Below are 22,097 nucleotides of genomic sequence, written 5' to 3'. Positions count from 1 at the left end.
GCCACTGTGAAATGCGGTGCTGGCATCCATCCAGTTTCTGGACAGCTGTCTTCCTCACAAAAAGCATTGCCACAATTGGCATTAATTGGCTCTCTGGCTGGCAGCCTCTGCAGGCAATTCATCGAATCTCCTCCTTTTTTCTACATTCCTCTTTCTCCTCTCCACCCTCCTCATCTTCCTTCTCTCCATTTCTGCTTTCCCCTCCTCCTGTGTTTTTCCTTTTCTTTTCCTTCTCTGTTTTGCCAGTAGGTGGCCTGGAAGAAAAAAGAGCAGCAGCAGTTCCTGAGGGAAGAATGCATTAACACCTCAGACCGCGCTCTCTGCCAGGGCTTGCAAAGGGACCTAAGAACGGCTGGGCTGTTGGGATAGAATTCTCATACCACCCAGAGCGTCCGCCTTCTCGACCCCAGCCCTAAGCTGCTTTGCTCAAGGTGTGTCAGAGTTTACTCTGGGGTTGTCTGTTTTATCCATTGAGCTTCTCCTTTCATCACAGGGCAGGGAACATGGCTGTGTTTGTAGAATGGATGGGCCCACAGGGAATTTTGAGTGATTCAGTAGTTGTGGTGTAAACCCTTCATTATAACTCACTCTCAGCACAGTCAGGGGTCACTAGATATGGGAGGTTGTACAGTTTGTGATTTCCTTCTCTGGTAAGAGGCGCACTATTTGGGTGGGGGGCAGGGGGTTATATGTACGGCAGTCATATTTCCAAACCCAGAATCAATGCACCTGTCCTGACCAGACATTATTGGATTTATAATATATTTATTAGACAAGTTTTTATTAAAGTAAAATTTAATCTCCATTCAAAAATTATATTTAGCAAATCACTTGAATTGGAAGGAATAAAATTTTATGAAACTAAGACCACTTGAAAATCCACAGCATGAATTCCGTAGTGTTCTTGAATGCCCTTTGCTGCCTTCAGGTAACAGTAAGGAAAGAGTAGTGGTAGCTTCCATCCTTGAAATCTCCAGGTGTGCTTTCAGGTTATCCAACTTCATTTTCTTAATCTAAATTTAAGAGTCAAAAAGTGGACCAAAGGAAGCCTTATCACTCATATGCTTATTTTTCCAAACGGAAGGACGCTATGGTAGGACATGCTGCTCTCAAACTATGAAAAGGGAAAAAAATTAAACAATTTTACAGTGGTTCTGTTCTTATTAAAAAGCCTAAAGCATTTTTCTCTAGGCTACCTCTCTTTGGAATTTAAAACCTGTGTACAGCATTGTGTGGGGAAATTCAACCAACATACCACACATTGGTTTGCATTTAACTCATTACAGTGTTACAGTGTTGATTGCTAAGAACACTTACATGACCAAGAAGATATCCAAGCCTTTCAAATGGAACCAGGAGCTTGAATTGGGGCAATATTAAACGAATGTGAAATCCCAGATATCCTTTGGGCAAGGGTTTTCATTCTCAGAGTTACGACCAGGACCAATAAAATAGTCATATAGGAAAAGCATTGAGGTTTAGAGTTGGGAAAAATATCCCAACACCAGCTCTGACTTTACAACCTTGATGATCTACTTTCTCTCATTTACATGATGGGACAAATCATACTCTATCACCTTATGGGTTGTTTTTGTTACTTAATTGGTGTAAAATTACTTGAAGATCAAAGTGCTATAAAGTGCTAAATATTATTAATAATTAGAACAAGCAGTTGTGAATCATGTATAAAAAGAGAAATAGCTTTGGAGAAATGTAATTTCTAGATTGGACAGGCTGTCTAACAAGTAAAAGAAAGGCTCTCGGTTTTGTGATTTATTTATTCATTCATTTAAAGAAAATGACAGAAGAAATCTGAGAAATGTCACAATCAGATTGGCTATCTGCCAATTTGTTCTTTTTTTAAAAAAAAAAACCTCTCAAACACTTCTGACTTTGTAAAAAGAAAAAAATTTTGATTTATAACCATTTGTAGTCTGCACGTGCCTTGAACTTTGCATTTAAAAAGAAGGCATTTTTTCTGATTCTCTACCAATCCTCCTCCTTGTCTTGCCATTTCCAAACATACGCCTCTCATTGAAAGCAAATGACAAGTGAGGGAGTATTGGTTTATAGCTGCCAAGAAATCTCTACCTTAAAGGAGCACTGGTTTAATTCAAACAGGGCAAAATGAATGTCTGAGAAGGGGTGAGATTTTAAGGCTTGGGCGGTGAGTGGAAGTGTCATTTCCTGAGTCCACACCTTCTTCTGTCGTTGTTGGCTGGCACTCCGTCTGGCACCGTAGCTTTCCCATCTATACCAGTTAAAATACCATGTTGCCACCTCCCTTTTTTGTCCTTTTTTTTTTCCCACAAGGAGAAGATTGAGAGAATGAATGGAGTAAATATATATTATGTATACAAATAATATCCTTTGCTAACAATGTATGCTAGTCATAGGAAAAATATTTTTCTATGTGGTTTATGTTCATTTTTCTAGGCTTTGAAGTCTTCTCTAAAAATTTAGTCCATGGGATGCAAATCCAAAACTTGTCATGGGCTAAACTGATGATAAAAATGAAGGAATCAGGTTTTTAGGACAATAGGGAATGGTGAGGGTTGTGTCAGTGGGGAGGGCCACACCCAAGTCCACCAGGATGCACACAATTCTGGGGTACCCCAGTCATGGTCACAACATATGGTATGTGAATGGTGCCCCTGGTGTGGAGCAATGCATGCCTGGCCCATTTATCCATTCAGGACACCTTCCTTGCACTTACTACATGCCAGGCATGGTTCTAACTGCTGAGAGATAGCAGCGAACAAAGCCGACAGGAAACTCTGGTCTCTCGGAACCGAAAGGCACTCTCATTCAATTATTTTATTAAAGGCAAAAAGCACTGTGCCAAGCAAATAAAATGCATATGCATGCAGAATTTGGCCCATGGGCCCACCAGTTAATGACCCCTACTCTAGGCTTTTAAATTAGTTCTCTGATCTTGCAGGTTTTAACCACAGGGACAAAACACAGAAATGTACTGACCATATATTTGCACCCACTGCTTAACTCATGCTTAATGAGAGCTCCGTGAACACGAAGAAGTCAGCCAATTAATTTTCAATTTACATTCTATATCTCCACCCCAATGTCTGTACTTGCCACTCCTTCTTCCAAGAAAACATAATTCCTAGAGGTGATCTGTTAGGTAAGTGAGGAAGGAAAACTAGAACGGGATGGGGGCCGTGGCATTCTGCCAAAGCATTGTCTGCCTAAGTACCTGTCAGTTTTGGAGGCTAGTGGGAGAGGCAAGCCACTGAGCAATGGTCAGTGTGACTCTTGAGCCAATTCAAAGTCTGCTCTTAACCACCTACAAATTTAATTACATTTTTTTTTTCAAGCAAAAAGAAGGTTCATTAAAGTGTCAGGTCTCTTAGGGGCTAGGTTAACAGAAGCAGGGCAATTGCAGAAATTAAAGAGTTCTCTTATAAAGAATTTATTTCTTATCCTTATGCTTAATGCCACTTAATAAAAATTTTATGTAATCTGCATATAGGCAAAATGGAACTAAAAGAAGGTCTGGTCACCCAGCTACTTTCATGTCTAGAAGATTTTCTTTTTTTTCTTTTTTTCATTGGAAGCTTCAGTAAAACTAAAAAGAAAACTTGTACTAATTTTCAACAAGAAGCTTTAGAAAAGTGCTGTGGTGGTACTCAAAGAGTTTAAAAGTTTTCCACTTCACAATTCACTTTGGATTTTCTTAAATAAGGTTATGACTCAAAAATATTTAAAGAGCTTAGGTCACAAATCTGACGGGAGACAGTCATAGTATATAGGTGTAAAGATGGAAGGTAAGCATTCACATCTTCCAAGAAATAGAACAGAGACCATCTATGATTAATCTTCCTCTTTTCTACTCGCCTTGCAGGATCCTTTCTTTCCCAAACCCCTTATAAATAAACAATAACAATAATAATAATCAGAGGAGAGAGAGTTTCCCTGTCAATCTACACATTGTATTAAGTAACTTTCCCCAAAGTTTGGGAGCATTTCCTGAAAACCCTCAAAGGTATTAATATTTTTCCCTCTCTCTCTTTAAATCACAAAGCAAAATTCCACTGTCCCTCTGCCCCCCACCCCACCTCCTAAAAAAAAAAAAAAAAAAAAAGTTGCCGAGTTTTGCTTTTCTATTCACTGCAGTCCTGGCCAAAGTAAAGCCCTCTTTCTCAATGACGTCAAGATCTTTACCAAGATTAGGCTTTCATTTCTCTATTGCAGCAATTAGCCAGGGAATGTATAAAAGGCTTCAGGGAGACTCACTGGGCTGCAGAGAGAGGCACTTTGCACCACAGACAGATAGCACGAAGGAAAAGCCAGAGGGAGTGAGGAAAAAGAGAGAAGTCAGTCAGTCGCTCCTGAGGAAGGGAGAGAGTGAGACAGGCTGGGAGAAGGAGAACAGAAAGTGTGTGTAAACGGAGTAAAGAAGGGAAAAAACTACCCTTAAAGCACATTTTAAAAACTCTGGCAATTCTAGAAAGAAACAGGCTACGTTTCTGAACATAGAGACAATGAAAAGCTAAAGAAAATTTTGCAATCTCTGCCACAGTCTCATAGGTGCTTGGAAATGAAAGTAGAACTGCCTGTCTTTAACCGACTCTGAGAGGGGTAACTGGATTAGGGACGGGTACGCCAGTTTTGTTTTTTTTTTTTAACATCTTAAATCCTGAAAAAAAAAAAAAAGCAGCAGCTCCGAATTGAATGAATTGATGGGCACACTCCAACTGCTGGGCTGGAGAGACTGGACTTGGTCTTGCCATTTCTGCTTCTTTGAAAAAGGAGACAACTTGGGCTTCCTTTTAATTTAGTTTTTCTCCCTCTCCCCCCACCCCCAACCTCCCCCCTCCCCTCCCCCACCCCCTCAATCACCACCCCCCTTTTAAATAAGAGGGTGAAGGGGAACCAGAGCGCACAAGGCAACTGACCCAGGAGGCAGAGAAGATGGGCATCCTCAGCGTAGACTTGCTGATCACACTGCAGATTCTGCCAGTTTTTTTCTCCAACTGCCTCTTCCTGGCGCTCTATGACTCGGTCGTTCTCCTCAAGCACGTGGTGCTGTTGCTGAGCCGCTCCAAGTCCACTCGCGGGGAGTGGAGGCGCATGCTGACCTCAGAGGGGATGCGCTGCATCTGGAAGAGCTTCCTTCTCGATGCCTACAAACAGGTGAGCTGCGCCGAGAGGGGCTTCTCCGCAGGGCGGCCGGGGCAGGGGCTGGAATGTGGGGGGCCGGGTGCCAGCTGGAGCACTGGAGTGAGAACGGTGCAGCCCTATTTGGGGGCCTAGCGGTTATGCTCAAGGTTGCTCCTGTGTCTGCTCTCTACACCTGTCACACACAGTAGATCTGGGGATGACAGGTATTAAGTCACAGTGACTGCGTGACCTGAGAAGGAGTCTTCCTAATAAGGGTCGTTAATGGCTTGCTGTGACTTTGGAGTGGGAGGTATTGGTGCCTGTAGAATAACTTTGAGAAAAGTCAGAAAGTGTTGGGGGAGGGCAGACGGCTGCATTTATTCTGCTCTTGTCACGAACTGGCATTTTTTGCTTGATGAAAGGCTATGTGAGGTGCATTAGGAAAGACAGTTCAATGGGTAGGCATTAAAAAGCAAGAAAAAAAGAAAACACCACTCAAAACTCTCAGGGAGCTGGCAAGATTTCACAAAATAATAACAGCAGGTATCATTTAGCAGAGTGGCTGCTTCGTTTCTGGTAGAAGTAAGAGTTAATGAGAGCAAGCCTGTGTGCACCATCATCTACCTTGATTTGGATTAGAACCTTTTGAAGCAGTTATTAGGCACTGAGTCTGGACTTACTGGATATCTGTTTGAAGAAGAAAGATCTGAGAACTAGCTGTCAAAAATCCAGACTTTGTTAGAGAAACCACATTTGCTTTATTTCTCAAAAGTTAAGTAAGTTGTCTTAGAAAGAGCAGATAAATCTATGGTTCATGGCAATCTCAAAGCTCTTATAACTGGTGCCTGGAACACTGTAGCAGTCGCCTCACTTACCTGCAGAAGCTGCGTCCCAGGGGCTGCCCTTTCAAAACCAGAGTGATCTTTGTTTCTAAGTGAAGCATGCTGTTTGGAGATGGTGACGCATCCTCAGCTCAGATCTTCTTAAGGGGCAAAGAGGAAAGGGCACTGGTCCTTTGTCAGTTTGCTGTCTCTCCCTGTGCCCGTGGGACTCCTGAATGTCCCTGGGCTTAGGAAGAATTGACTCATCTGGCAAAAGCTAGTATCAAAGCAGACATTCTTGGTTTTCCCTAACAGTATTGAGAGACCTTGTCCGAGATGCCAGGAAGGGAGTTTGAGAAGAATATGGGAGCTAGTGAAGTGGTGTACTATAGGCAGGCAATACCTCAGAAACAGAGCCGGAAAACTCAGAATAAGAGGGGGAAGGAGAATGAGTCCTCCATAAATAAATACTAGAAAAATAAGTCTAGAGAAGGAACTTATGCTTACCAAGGGGGGTAGGGTGGGCGGGAAGTGTTAGATTGGGAGTTTGGGATTGACATGTACACACTGCTATATTTAAAACAGATAACCAACAAGGACCTACTGGACAGCACAGGGAACTCTGCTCAACACTCTGTAATAACCTGAATGGGAAAATAATTTGAAAAAGAATAGATACACGTATTTGTATAACTGAATCATTTTGCTGTACACCTGAAACTAGCACAATATTGTTAATCAACTGTACTCCAATATAAAATAAAAATTTAAAAAAAAATCTATGCACCAGGAATGGAAAAGAAGTAATTTCTAGTAGCAAGGAATCCAGAGTAGGATCCTTCCATTGAAAATCAAATAAGTGTTCAAGACGAGAATACTCATGGTGGATTAGGGAAGTGTTCCTACAGTACATGTCTTTGTTATTGAGAGCAACCTGCAGAAGGTTGGCATTTGTTGTCCTAAAGACAGGAACATAGTAAGAGCTCTTCTTAGTAAGTGAAAATTTCTTTATAATAGTTCGAAACGATGCTCAAAGTTCTAACAGTAAAAACTCACTTTATATTATGTACATGGGGTGAATGGGAGATGTGGGAAGGACATACTGAGATGATCATTTCATTTCCACAAATGCATACGCTGAATGTGAAATGTTCACATTTTGTTCTGGGGGTAGAGAATTTGGAGGAGGGTGGGGTGTGCACGCACAAGTATGTCAGGCATGTTATGAATTAGGAAGTTCCCTCATCTATACCTGTATTTCATAGGTGTTAGGAGATAACAGGGCAATGTCAGTTATTTGGTCTCAGCATATTAAACTCTTACTTTTTGCAAAGACAAGTGACTTCTGCCTATAAAAGAAAAGGCACTGCTTTGGAGAATTTTACCTGTATGCATGTATATTCTCACATAAAATATGGGGGTTGATGTTACCCACAAATATTAAGTGAGGTCGTTTCTCCTATTAAGCAGCTTATTGAAATAAAAAGGGAAAAGGAAACAAATGCCTCTAATAAACTTGATCATTTGTTTATTTTTTCACCAATGTATAGTGTTTCATTGTGTCGCAATATTTCGTTATCCCTACGCTGAGAGACTGAGAAGGATGAGTAATTTGTTTTCCTTTTTGCACACGGTTCGTGTATTCTTCTCCTGTATTGTTTCTGTCTACTGATTTGATTAGTGACCAAGTGCATGACTGACATTATTATGTTTGCTTTTATGACTTATATAATAGCTGCCAGGAGAAGAAGCAACACAAGAACCCATATGTCCAGAGATAAGGCTGGACTGGGTGTGTGATGGATGGAAGCATGGTGAACACAGCTTGCACTGAGTTTAGGTCTCCTTCTGTCTCCAAGTGTAGCAAGGGCGGGCGTTCGCGGCTGTGGTGGCACTTGAGGGTCACTCAGAATCTGTGAAACAGATTGAATCACTTCCCCAAATGCTACTGTCACCTGTGCCACTGCCTTTGGGTGTAGCCCTGTCTAGAGACACACTGGAGGAGTCTCTGTTTGAGATGGCATCACAGTGTTTCACAATCCTGACTTGCGTTATTTTGAGGCTGCCACCCCCAGAAACGGAGTTTTGCAGGGTGAGGCATGTGCACACGCCATACGATGAGGCATGTCATTTCCAATTCTCCCGGTTGTTGAATGGCAGATACTTGGGAAGCTATTTAGAGAAAGTGCAGTAAAAGCGCTGTGCCTGTGTTTGGCTCCTGCAAGAGGCAACAAAGAAATGTAAACAAAATTAGAACAAAATAAAACAAAAAACCCTTCTTCATTAAAATGTTGAATGGGATTTAAAATTAACTTTATAGGGAAGCCTTTAAAGACAGTTTGGGTTTGGTTAGAGGGAGGTCCATGCAAGATTTGGAGGAAAAAGAAAATCTACTGAATTTTGTGAGAGACTGAGGTGTATAACAGATGTTTATTATTTAAGTTTTCCCTAGTCAGTGTCATTGCATCTAACACTGCATCCTTGTGCTGGTGCTCAAAGACTCAAAAATACAACCAGTAAACAAACTACTCTGTCTGGGAGCCTGGCTCCCACCTAAATGAAGTGTAAAAGTAAACACACAGTATAGATGCTGACAAGCAGTTTAGCTTCTACATGGTCAATATTGCTGTGGCACAGAAAACATATTCATTTGAACATATAATTTTGGTTTTGAAAGGGTCTCTTTAACATTCTCTTCCTCCTCTTCATTCACCTCAGCCTTTTGACACTCGTTTCTACAATGGAAAATGGCTCTTTTAAGAAAGAAACATTCCGAAAAGAACACAAAGAAGGCTACAGCCAGAGCTTGTCCATCACTTGGATAAAACACTGGGAAGTGATAGAGCTTAGAGCTATACTTTTCAAGTTACAAATCAACAAGAGAATAGCTAACAGGGAATTGAACTCAGAGGAAGGAGTAGGTAGCTTATCCTTCAACGCTGATTTATTGGGCCAATTTGAATATAAATGGTTAAAATGCTGCTTAATAATTGTTTGGCCACATTTGTAAGGACATTGATGTAGGCTGGTCATTATTGTCAAAGAATTTGAAATTTCCTGACAGTTAATAAAGCCATTCCAGGGCTTTGGAGAGCAAAAAGGATGTGTAAAAATAATTCTGCCACATACCTACCCCATTTTTATCATCTGCTTTGCTTTCTATCATGAGATTAGGTGATATTTTGTCCAGAAGCCTTTCTCAGGCTGTGGAAGAGAAAAAAAAAAACAAGGTTAGTAGTATATGCTCTATTTCCAGCTTCTCCTTGATGAATGGTTCTTTCTTTTTTTTCCCCTTGCCCTGCATTTCACAGTCCACATGCTAAAGCAGCATTATCCTTTTCCCCATGCACTGAAAACTGTCAGCAAAAGGAATCCCATCATCAAGGGAATCAAATATATGTCATATATTTACATTCTTGTTCATATTTATAAATATGGCTATCACAACATTTGAGCTTGGCCCAGAGATGTCTTCTGTTGTAAAAATACAAACCCTTTATTTTCCTCCCTTGTTGGTGTTGTGTTCATGTTGATTATAAAAACATAAGAAAGGACAACCGTAATAGTGCAGATGAGAGAGAGAAAAGTCAGTGATGACGATATTACATTTTACGTATGTCCTTTCTGATCCTTGCAAAATAAAGAGACCCTTTGGGAACATCGGAACTTCAAGACCAATTAGTGGAAATGATGCTTGTGTTTGGGCATTAAATACTGGGCAGGGTTCTCTTTAGAGCGGCTAATGCTGGCAGGGAAAGAGGTACCGACCTAATTACTCTTCCGCAAGAGTAAAAAATGCCTTTTGAATGCCTCTTTGGCAAATATGTCTCATTAAGGACAAAAACCAAACACAAACCCTCTAAGAAGGAGAAATTAAGATGATAGGTAACTTGTGGCCAGGAGACTTTCTGTGCCACTGTGGGAAATTAAAACAAAGTTTGGGAGTACCAGGGGATAACCTGTTTTTGTCGAGCTTCTTTCCTGCAGCCTAAATGTTATTATGGGACCAACTTTATTTTCTTCATCATTCTGGCTTTTTGTCAAGGAATGATTTGCTCCTGAGGAAAGCAAAGATCTTCCATCATTGAAGACAATGGTGGTTCTCCCATTCCATCTCAGCAGGGTGAAAAGCCAAGCAAACCAAGAAACTCTCCATTTGTAACTTTGGTCACAATACGTATTTAATTTTCATGGTGACCGAATAGGAAGACGAGAAATGAACAATAACGTCCTTCTAAAAGATTCCTTTTTTTCAGTTTAAGACAGACTTTCACTTTTTTAATTATTGAAGTTTTTTTTTTCTTTATTGTTGCTAAATTGTCCTCTATCAGCAGTTTTTAGCAAAGAAGGACAAATTTTATGATTAGTCTGTGACACTTATAAAAGCAGACTACTGGTCTACTCACATCTGGACTTCCAAAAAATGGGTGTGTGTTTTTCCCTTGTAGTTTTATTAATAGCACTGTTCTTACCTGTGCATTTTCTCTTACCTAGTCACGCTCATTAAAAGGATAATTCTGTTTATGACATTCTAACCTGCAGTCAAGTCCTACGGCTGCTCAACAAAATGAAGAGGATTTGGTTACTTTCATTTTACGCACTGACCAGCTGAGATAATCAAGAACAGATCAACAGCATTAGGTGTCGATCGTGGCGGTACTCTACAGTGGGATCCAGGATTCGCTCTTCTAAATAAGCTGCCTCGGTTAGCTCATCCATCACCCAAATGTGATTGTGTTCAGTGTAGGTTAAGGTTATTATTAAGCCTAAAATTCTTCACTGACCTCTACCTAGGATTATAGCAACAATTAATAGTAACAATAATGTATGTAATAAAAAAATTTTAAAGTGTATGTATAAATTTTCCCCCAGCTTAACAAAATACCAACACCTCCCACCACCCCCCTCCCCCAAATACCAAAGAGCATTACGTACTTGGTAACTTTCCTCACTTTTGATTTTAAAGTTAAGATGTTGTACTTGTTCTAAGTTTTCTAAGTTGAACTAGTCTGTTTGTATTTTGAAAAGAATTATGTGGCTGGATGATACATTGTCACTAAGGAGAAGGAGAAGGTGCTTTACCTTTCCAAGAAAATTAATTACAGGTAACAAGAGTGTCACCTGTGACTGAAGTCAGATTAGATTACTCAGTTGAATAATCAGGAATAATGCAAGGATCAACAGTTCAGCTTGGGTGAGAGTCAGGGGCGACAGAGGCCCATTTAACAAGGCAGCACAGTTGCTCAGAATTCTTAAAAATGACTCAGAAATGCAGGTGGATGTTTTTACCTACCAAGAACCTCCAAGTCTGTAGTCCAGAGATGATTTTTCTCCTGTGTATGGGTTGCTCACTTAATGAGAAGTTGCTAAAACAACTAATGGATTCAGACTGATCTGAATGCATTCAGATCGTTATATCACAGTGTGTTGCAAAACACAGCACAACGATATTGTTAAAAACAGCCGTCCTAGAATCATTATTGCTATTTGACGTGGGAAACATCTAACGAGAAGGTGATGGTAACGCTACCTATTACCTAAATCTACAAAAAAGTACAAAAAGAACCCATAGATTTAAAAGTTTATAATACCTTTAAAATGTATATATCTTTAAATTTTAAGTATATTTTAAAACCTCAGAGACAAGTCTAGCTCATATAAAACAGTCCAGCTAAAAGTGGCTTATTCGGTTTCTTCACCTAGTGTCACTTGCAAATTAACCAAGAAAATACAAATAAAACAACTTTCTTCCTGATAGTGACTGAAAACAAATGAACTTATTTAAACCACACCAACAGCTTCCTTTTCTAAGAAAGAAATTTGTTATTCTAAGATTTCTTTTAGAAAACTAACAGTACTTGTTTCAGACCTGCCCTGCTAGGATTTTTCACAAGGGAGAGAAAGGGCTTCTTTACCTCTTCCTCTGCAGTTAAAATGAGTTATGCATTAACATCAGATAGAAGCTTCTGAATAAAAGCCCTTGAGTGCTTTTTTTTTTTTTATCAGTTCGGATTGTTGAGTTTTTAACAATTCACTTCTAAGTGACTTCAATTAACAGCAATGTTATATGTGGTGGTATTTATATGAGGGGAAAAAGTCGATCGAGTTGGAAGTGTTTTATAATGTTAAGGATAGTGTATAAAAATCAACTATACTGTTGTAAGTTGTCCCCAATGTTACTGGCTTTGATTAAAGCATTCTAGGGGAAGATCCAATTGTATTAATTCAAACTGAAGTAATTGGCTCTTTTATGTTGCCTGCTTTTTATTATCAGTTTACAGATTCAAAGACCAGCAAACTTTCTTTCAGTCTGTGTTCAACAATTTAAACTACGTGCAAAGAGGGTACCTGGAACAATTTTCCTCTATACCTCTTCTGCCTGAGTATTTTATAATTCAGAGGAACTTGATAATAAAATGTGTGGTAGAAAAGTAAATGGTTTGTGACTTCTTAGATTAAAAAAGTGAAACCAACAAAAAACACATGTAATATGAGAAATTAAAAGTAGAATTCTGCAGAAAGTAGAATTTTATGTTTTTGTTCACTCATTTGTTTGTTTAATGGAAATGGCGAGGTTCTAGTCAAAAGAACCCCAAAGTATTCAGTAGCCATAGAAGTCTTTGGGAAGGATGTCACACTGAGGAGAGCTCAAATCACTTCTAACAGTAGATATTTTTTTAAACAGAGAATTGGTCAGGAAAATAGTATTCTGTTTCACATTTTTGGGCGGCATCTATAATGGCAAACTACACACCCACAATGATTTATAGTGTACAAAGCTCTTTTCCTGTGTCATCCTCCTATAACCGTATGAGGAAGATAGGGGTTGTTATCACCATTTTACAGATGGGAAAGCTGAAGTACTGAAGAGATTAAATGGGAGTAGCTCTTCTTATAAATGGTGGACCCCCGGTTTTCTAGTTCTGGGCAGGAATAGAGCCCACTGGTACCCTTGTCCATTGGTTGAGCTTAAATGACTTAGTATCAGGCAAGAAAATAAAGGTCTTTTCTGAGTACTTTAGAATTCAGAAGTGGGAATACAGAAAGAGGTACTATGTCCCACAATTCTGATAATTTATTTTAAAGTGGACCATTCACTTTTTACTTTTAAAATGAAGGCAAGGACTTCCCTGGTGGTCCAGTGGTTAAGCCTCCGCAGTTCCATTGCAGGGGGCACGAGTTCGATCCCTGGTTGGGGAACTAAGATCCTGCATGCTGCAGGGCACGGCCAAAAAACAAAAAACCCCACAAAAATGAAGGCAATTAATCATTTGTTGTATATTGTGTGCTAAGCACTGACACAAAATAAGGATAGTAAAGAATACCAGTCTCAACTTAATTATGAAGAGAGTTAACTGCAGCGCCTTCAATCATGAAAATAATTACCTTTAGTGACTATACAGAATGAAAAGGACTTTTATTCTCTTCAGGGCCATTCATTATATTACCTGCCACAATGGCTCTTTACTCAAATCAATATATGTTTACCATATCCTCTGAAGGAAATACCACATTTTATTAGAGCCAGTTGTTTCTATACAGAGTGAATTAAAGTGACAATGTGTTCAATGTGGTATTCTCTCCCTCTTTCTTTTTTTCACCACCAGGTGAAACTGGGTGAAGATGCTCCCAACTCCAGTGTGGTGCATGTCTCCAATCCTGAAGGAGATGACAGCAGTGGAAATGGTGCCCATGAGAAAACAGTTGATGGAGCTGAGTGCCACCTCCTTGACTTTGCCAGCCCCGAGCGCCCACTGGTGGTCAACTTCGGCTCAGCCACTTGACCTCCTTTTACTAACCAGCTGCCAGCCTTCAGCAAACTGGTGGAAGAGTTCTCATCAGTGGCTGACTTCCTGTTGGTCTACATTGATGAGGCTCATCCTTCAGATGGTTGGGCGGTGCCTGGGGATTCTTCTTTGTCTTTTGAGGTGAAGAAGCACCGGAACCAGGAAGACCGATGTGCAGCAGCCCACCAGCTAATGGAGCGTTTCTCCTTGCCGCCCCAGTGCCAAGTTGTGGCTGACCGCATGGACAATAATGCCAATGTCGCTTATGGGGTAGCCTTTGAACGTGTGTGTATTGTGCAGAGACAGAAAATTGCTTATCTGGGAGGAAAGGGCCCCTTCTACTACAACCTTCAAGAAGTCCGGCGTTGGCTGGAGAAGAATTTCAGCAAGAGATGAAAGCTAGATTAGCTGGTTAAAGGTATGATTGTAATAGAGATTTTTTTTTTTTTTAAGTTATGTAAAGACAAGGAAACTAAGAACTGAATCCACTATTTCAACTGAGTCCCATTGTCTCACTGAAAGACAGGAATTTACGTGTCAGAAGAACATAAACCTCTAACATCTCGATACTACTTTCACCACTTAAATGGCTTTTGGCTAAATAGTAGCCCCGTTACTTCTCTTCCTGGTGAAAAGCCCTGAACGAAAAGATCCCAAGATGGAGAGGAAGAAACCTTGTTTCAGCATGTGTTCCTTTCTGCCCTGAAAAAGAAGTGATACTTCTGATTCATGCCTTGGGACCTGAAGAAAAGACCTACCTGAATAACTACCATCCTTGTTACTATATGGGGTATTGCTTAGGCTTTCTTCAGCATGGATAGAGCCCAACTGGATAATTCCCAAATGTTTACTTATAATGAATCTTCAAGCCCAGGCCGTGTGGTTAGGACCTTGGTGTTTAACATGTCACAGTAGTCTCTGATCTTCTAGTTTCTAGCCATGTGGTGCTCTATGCCAGTCTAAATATCCCAGAACTCGCAGCTATATTTGCAGATACCAAGAATGGTCCCTACCTGGAGGGTTAGAATGATCATCTGATCTCTGATGGTTACTTTCTAGGCAGGTGGGGAAAGTGCTAGAAGAAAATCGAATTGACAAGCTAGGAAAAGGAGGCGGCAGAAAGATTAGGAGACTTCATAGTGCTTCACCTTGCAACTGTAGAGAGTGGGACTAATTTGTTAGTCACAGAAACATGGAAACATACACAAAGCTAGAAAAAGAAGCAACTCCACTAAAATAGCATCAAGAATATACGTATGAAATCAATGTATTTATCATATACTCCTAGATTGAGGAGAAGGAGAGATTGAGAGGGAAGAGACGCTTTAATATTTGTATTACTTTTTGAAACATGTTTGTGGTGTGTACATTTTCAGTAGGTGAATTATACCCCATGATGCTGATGAAAGGTAAAACCAGTGGGTCCAGTGGTGCTGGTCTATCCTTCTCCATCCCTGCGATTTTGCTCTGGTCCCACTCCTTCCTGGTCTCGGTCTCTATGGCAGTGTTCTCTGAATGCTGAGCTCAGCAGTATATATTTTATATATACACATTCTCAGCTGCTGTGGGATGTAGGTTCCCTGGCCATTCCGCTGCAGCACTGTTTTTCTCCCAAAGTAGGTGAACTACAATGAATGATAGGTGAAAACAAACAAGGTTTCTTCAGGAGCAAAATGGAAGAAGAGTAAGTTTGAGACAATTCCCATCAGTGATTTTGGAGGCTTTGCTATAAGGCAATTCTCAGTACCATGGAATTCCCATTAATATTTGAATTTGGACTTGGGTTTTCCTTTGTTCCTCTTAGCTGAGGTATAGTAATCTAAGGCCTCTATAGTACATTTTTATAATGCTATTTTAATATATACCATATTTCTCTTTAAAATGAAGATACTATAGTTTTACTCATAACTAATATAAGTAATAACTAATATCCTAACCTCCAAAAGAATAGACCAACCAATTTTGTATCTTAATTTTTTTATTGTAAATTTGAGGATGTTATCAAATCACAGTATATGGCCATATTTATATGTACAATCAAAGGTTCCTATGACCATTCCATTAATAATTGAATCATAAAATAAAACTAATAGAAAAAGATATCTAAAATTGAAACTACCTTCCTGAACTAGTTGCCTGAAATGAGAAAAAAGTGGGAACTGAGTGTACAAGAACCAAAAGTCTATTTTTTTTTAATGGAACAACATAATAGTCATATCACTACATAGTTTATTGTTTAGATATTAAAGCACCATTTTAACTGATTATTTTTAACTGCAACATTTAAGTTTCCCACTGTTCTAAATTCTACAAAATGCGCCCACAAAGAAACAAATTTTGAAAATGTGACATTATCTAATGAATTTCTGGAAAATCACATTGAGAATAGATTATTTCTGAGTCCTCAATAGTTAAACTCTGTGACTCAAGGCTTATCGGCGGACCCCACTGATTTTTATCTTCAAAATGGTGTTGAGATTTATGTGGTACCCAGGAGAAGAAAAATGAAGAATTGGTGGCAGCCCACTCACACTGTTGTCCTTAAAATTCCCCTTTGTTCTACATGTACAATAAGGGAACAGGATGTTAGAGATGCTGGTGGGGGGATGAGATTTGGCTAAGGCAGGCAGTGCTAGTCGTCTGGGGAAAAGGATGATGGGAAAACTACCCAGCTGTGATATATTTTTAAAGAAAGAGAAGGTTGTGTGTGTGCAATTCTTCTCCCTGAGGATAGGGCAATGGAGAAGTGAAGCAGCGGAAGTAAACATACAGAGGCATAGGCTGACTATCAGGGACAAAGATATGTTCAGTGGAACATAGAAGAGTTACTGGAAGAAAGGCTTTAGGGGGCCAGAAGAGAAAGTAAATTGACAAAGCTCAGGAATCCTACAATATGTAGAATGGCTTGATGTTATCAGAGTTAGGATAAGCCTATAATTATGTAACTTATTTATCTCATCATGAACTTTTATGATTTCCTGTGGTGTATCTTTTATGAACTTAACAAGAACTCATTATTTGAGATAGAGGAGAATCAATGTTTAGCTGGTATGTTCAGAGAAATTATTAGATTGTCAATACCCACCCTACCTATCCTATCTTTTATAAGGTATGTTTCTTTGAAGAATTGTAGTTCCTATTCTCACAAGGCAAAAATTATAAGTTATATATATATATATAAACTTATACATTATAAGCTTATATATATAAACATATATATATGATTTCTTCTTTTTAATACTTAAACATTTGCCCCCCACCCCATAGGCTATGTTTACATGGAGCTATCAGTTTAGTCTTTTAAACTGGATTAGCTTGTCCATTGTAGAAATAGTTTCCAAGCAATTTTAGGTATTATTATAACATCTGGATTTACTCAGACATTTAGTGTTTGAAAGACTTATGTCTTGGAACTATTCAAAACTTACTTTATTTTATTGCTTAGAGAAAACATGAGTGGAATCGGGGATGACTTTCTTGAATGGGCATGACTGAAATGTCTGCATGGTAGGGTAGAAGTGTTTGATACAGATATTAAAATGTAACTGACCTCCTCAGAAGCAGGTTAGTAATGCTGTTCTTGCTTTGTATAGCTAAAGTTACAGTCGTTTAACTCATATGACTTTCGATCTCTGGTCCTTTGTCTTCACCTTGTTTATAGAATGTACCCCTGATTTTTGGTAACATCAACTTTGAAATGGTCTGTTGATTTAGTCAAGTTCTCCTACCATTAACCAGGAAATGCTGATTCTGTGATCAAGGAGAGAAGAAAGGCCTGCTGTCTTTCATTTTGCCTGAGTGTATTTCACTTTTTGGGCTCTTGAATAAAAATTGTGAAATGTGGTGAGGTCATGCACGGGTGCTGCCTTGATGCATAAAATACCAGAGAGGTAGGTTAAAGGCAATGTCTACGCCTTTTGGAAAACTCCCAGCTGGATACAAGGTGCCCTCAGCATGCACTATGGGCCATGTCCGCAGCAAGAAGAACGCACTGATGTGCAGGACTTCCTGTTCTGTAAATCATAAGAGGATAAACATGGACTTTTATTCTACCTAATTTCTTATTGATAGTTGGAAGATAAGCTTAATTAGAATCACATGGCCATTGCAAAATGGAAAATGTAGACGCTAACTTCTGTCCCACTGAAGAATTAATAAAAACCTTTACCAGCACTTAGAGCTTTTCAGAATATACCCAATGTTATGTCTCTGAGCAGTGGAGATTAACAATAAGATTTTTAATTCCAGGAGTTTTTTTTTTAAATGATACTGCCAAAAATCAGAGCTAAAATGTTTTTAGTTATATTACAACCTCCTCTGTACTTCTTCCTTTATCTTAAAAATAGAAGCTAAACCCAGTCTTCCTGTGTAAGTCCAGATGGGGCATAATTACCAACCTCTGCTTGGTGACCCACGCTGTCTTGGTAGTGTCCTGAGGTCCCCTATGAAAGAAGGGGGACAGGGACTTGGAGATCCAGGAAGTTGCTAACTGGGAAGAACTAGGCCCTGAGGGCTTGGTCTACTGATCCTGGAAGATTTGAAAAGAAACTTCTCACCTTTGGAGGAGGGCTGATGAGTGTCATTGAGTGACTTTAGCAAAACATTGGGCCACTTCCTAATGCCTTCTGTTCTGGATAGCACTAGAAGCAAGGTCTCAGACTTAAGATCCAGTTCTGTTCCAAGGTGAGTCTGAACCAATAGAAAACAAACATGTACAGATCTCCAAACAATACTGCTCGTGCAAGTTGGGGCTCTCTGCCCATCTTGGGCAGCTGCACTAGAACTCCAGGGAGTTCATTTACTATTTGCTGCAGAGACTTCGACGACCCAGGAGATGTTTAATGAAGTCACTATTTTGGCACAAAACTCCCCTTTTCCCCCAGAAAAGCAAATAGGTGAACACGTAAATGAAAGAAGACCCCAGAGGGGAGTGGCAAAGAAATAAAATTGTTTCAAGACTTCTCCAGACCATGTCACTGGTCGGTGTGGTTTTTGTGTGTGTTAAGATTGGAAGATGTGAAGACATTCGTATCCAGTACTTTATAACCAAAGCAATTAAAAGATATTGGGTAGGGAACGTTGGCCAGTTTTGTTTAAATTTGCGTCACATTATCACCAGACTCTATCACTAGCCCAAGTAATCGGGCGCCCAAACAGGGAGATTGGGATGTGCAGAGGTTACTAGTGTGCAAATGATAACTACTGACGAAAGAGTCATCGACTCAGTTAGTGGTTGGATAGAGTCACATTCGTTTGCCTCTGCCCATCTTTGCCTCCCTATCAAGGAGAATATTCGGGGCATGATGCTATGAGTACTGGGTAAATGTGGTGAGAATGTGTGTGTGTATATCTCTGCTTCTTAGCTGCAGAAACAGAAATGCTTTGGAGATTATCAGTAGAAATCAGTTATTATATTGGTGCTGAGTGGTACATGTGCTTTTAAATTTGTTCTTGTATTTTAATAAACTTTGAATAAAAAGAATAAAGTTACTCTTTGGTTCTGTTTGTTTATTTTTAACTTACTCTCTAGACCTTGCCCCTGGCTGGAATATGTTCATGGTTGACAAGGGAAAGGGAATCCATCATTCTAATATTTATTCCTTGGTATTTGTGGGCAAAATCACCAGCAATGCCAGGTTATTTTAATCTCATGCTGTGCGCCAGAGTCTTCAAGGAAATCAAGACAAGTTAAAAGAAAATCTTCAGATACTTTCCATATTCATGAACAAGTTGCACACAGAATTAATGGAAAGGGGGGCTGTTAAAGAGACTGTGGAGCAAACTTTTACTTTGTTACATTTATACCCCAAGTTTCTAAGTGCAATAAAAAAACTTTCAAGGAAGTTGGTTAAAGCAGTACATATAACACACACTGTATGTATGTATGTGTGTGTGTGTGTGTTTGTGTGTATATATATGCGTGTGTGTATACTTCGTTACATGATCAGTAGTACAATAGTGTGTGATAAAAACATCAACATCTGAAAACATTTATATCAAGCACTTTCCACTATGCGAAGATATAAAGGATAAGAATGGTTTGTGAAGGCAGTGGCCTGTTAATGACAAGGAATATATTTGCAACATGGTTAAATATGTGCATTTTGTTCCCCAAAACAGGTGACTTAACCACAGTATTAGTATCTGAGACTTTTGCTCATATTTCCTACACATAGTAATTAATATTTGTAGTGTCATATAATATTCCAGAATTTTAATGGAAATTTAAAGAATCATTACTTTGATAACTACTGACTGAGTTTCTATTCCTTGCAGGGTGCACCCTGTGCTAGGTGCAATGGGATGTACAAAAGCAGTAAAACTAAACTCACAAAGACGTGACTCACTCAAGGCACCTGTCATGGATTCGTCAAAACTGCAAGTGACAAGGGCTTCCCTGGTGGTGCAGTGGTTGAGAGTCCGCCTGCCGATGCAGGGGACACGGGTTCGTGCCCCGGTCCGGGAGGATCCCACATGCCGCGGAGCGGCTGGGCCCGTGAGCCGTGGCCGCTGAGCCTGCGCGTCCGGAGCCTGTGCTCCGCAACGGGAGAGGCCACAACAGTGAGAGGCCCGCGTACCGCAAAAAAACAAAAACAAAAACAAAAACAAAACTGCAAGTGACAAACTGATGTTAGTCTACAAAAAAAAGTGAATATATTGGCTGATATAACCAAACCTTGCAAATAGTTGGGATGAAACTTACCTCAGGGACAGCAAAATCCAGTGACTTAGAAATCTTCAGTGCTTGCTAGGTCTTTTGTCTCTTCTCTTTTTTGGGTGTCAGCTTTTTCTTTCAGGCCAGCTTCTCCTTATGCTGGGTAACCTGGCTGGGGGAAGCTCCTCACTTATTCTAACTATCAGGTGGCTCAGATAGAGTTTGAACCTATCCCGAGGGAAGGACTTGAGCTGGACCAGCTTGTGTAACATGCTCACTCTGTTGTCAAGGGAGTAGTGTCTCTTACCAGAAGGACAGCAAGAAATGCTGAGAATATACAAGGTATCAGAAATTAATTCAATGGCTACTATTTTTAACTTCCCTAAAAATGAGGGGCACCTCAATAAGTGATCGGATAGGTACAACATTAAAAACAAGTTCAGAGAAAGGATAGAGCTCTCAGGGGAGACTTTGTGGAGTTTAAAAGGACTTGAATTGACCTAGGAGGATGGGCAAGATTTAGATGGAGAAGAAGATGAATGTCTCCCATTTTATCAGTATGTATTTACAGAGTGTCTATTAGTTGGGACTAAGAAGGCCAAAGCAGTCATAAAGACACTAAAATATGTCGATGATTTTTAGAGGGGAGAATTCAATCCAATTCATAAAAATTGAGAGAACTGAGCATAGGAGATACGTTTTGTATTTCTTTGTATTTCTTCCTCTTTGGGGTGAGCAGACAGTTAAATAACCAACAATAAAGTCACCAATGAATGTTTGGGCACCTGTCGTCGTAAATAAAGCACTAGTCATCAAAACATCAAAACCTACCTTCGGTGGGTATATATACAAATGGTATAAAATATGGTTTCCCATACTGTAAGTGTTTCTAGTCTGGCTGGTAAATGAAAAATCTAAGCATCGTAGTATCTAATGTATAATCTTCAAATATACTGAACTGTAAAACCTTGAAGTTTTGCCATTTAACTCCATCTAGAAGGACTTGTAGAAGGAACTGGAGAAAAAGAAACATAGAAAAGGGTGTTTTAAAAATAAGGGCGTCTTCCAGCCAGCATTGAGCCCTGAAATATATTCCAGGAAAATTTGTAATAAAATTCCTTAGTATAATAATGTGTTGCATTGGGGCATTTTGCAAAGGCATTCACAATCCTTTCCCAGTTTTCTTTCTCAGTTTTCACAGGGGTGAGGATTCACTGTGGTTTAGTCATCTTGGTCAAGATGTGGCCTAGATTTATGCAAGAGACAAAAGGAAGATCTGCTAGAGTAGAATAAATTCCCAACATACACTAGTGAAAAAAATTGAAAACTTAATCAGGAAAATGCAGGGTCTGTTATTATGAAATTAATGAGCTGTCCTGGGTGAGCCTGCACATCTAGACTTTGGGAATTCATGGTTCTACCTTCAGGAACCAAGACTGGCTAGAGCCCTGATCCCCTTGGAGCCCAAACTGACACTTGTACAACGTAGCTTAAATACCCAGGGGGGACAATTCTGGGTCTTGCAGTTGCCTAGGTCTTCTAGAGTAGTGGCAGAGATTTCAGGTACCTCTTGATAAATGGTAGCCATTTTAACTGGCCCAAACCAGGGAGAGTGGACTGAAAGAATGCTAGGGATCCAGGAACCCACCCATTCCCATTCCTGCTTCATAAAAGGGAGTTTGGGGATGTCCCTTGCGTTCCAGTGGTTGGGAC

The 22,097-nt window shown here is 39.8% G+C and overlaps 1 protein-coding gene and 1 long non-coding RNA gene across 3 annotated transcripts; one reads left to right on the top strand and one right to left on the bottom strand.

Annotated features, from left to right (window-relative positions):
- Positions 1-848: 848 nt before the first annotated feature.
- LOC113627536 (uncharacterized) lies at positions 849-5,027 on the bottom strand. The gene is made up of 2 exons (XR_003435594.1): positions 4,917-5,027; positions 849-1,013 (listed from the first exon to the last, which is right to left on the bottom strand). It is a non-coding gene; the product is annotated as an uncharacterized LOC113627536 (long non-coding RNA).
- On the top strand, positions 3,674-19,219 carry DIO2 (iodothyronine deiodinase 2). Of its 2 annotated transcripts, none has more exons than XM_027120214.1 (2): positions 3,674-5,154; positions 13,550-14,125. In XM_027120214.1, exons 1-2 carry the CDS (start codon positions 4,933-4,935, stop codon positions 14,123-14,125), a joined length of 798 nt encoding a protein of 265 aa, XP_026976015.1. In that variant the 5' UTR covers positions 3,674-4,932. The 2 variants fall into 2 exon arrangements, with proteins under 2 accessions (XP_026976015.1, XP_026976013.1); XM_027120212.1 differs by having other exon boundaries at positions 3,676-5,154; positions 13,550-19,219.
- Positions 19,220-22,097: the final 2,878 nt, after the last annotated feature.

Source organism: Aethalodelphis obliquidens, unplaced genomic scaffold (genome assembly GCF_003676395.1).
Source record: "Aethalodelphis obliquidens isolate GAN/ISIS:26980383/991018 unplaced genomic scaffold, ASM367639v1 scaffold21, whole genome shotgun sequence".
NCBI lineage: Eukaryota > Metazoa > Chordata > Mammalia > Artiodactyla > Delphinidae > Aethalodelphis > Aethalodelphis obliquidens.
This window is presented reverse-complemented; position numbering and strand designations above follow the sequence as displayed.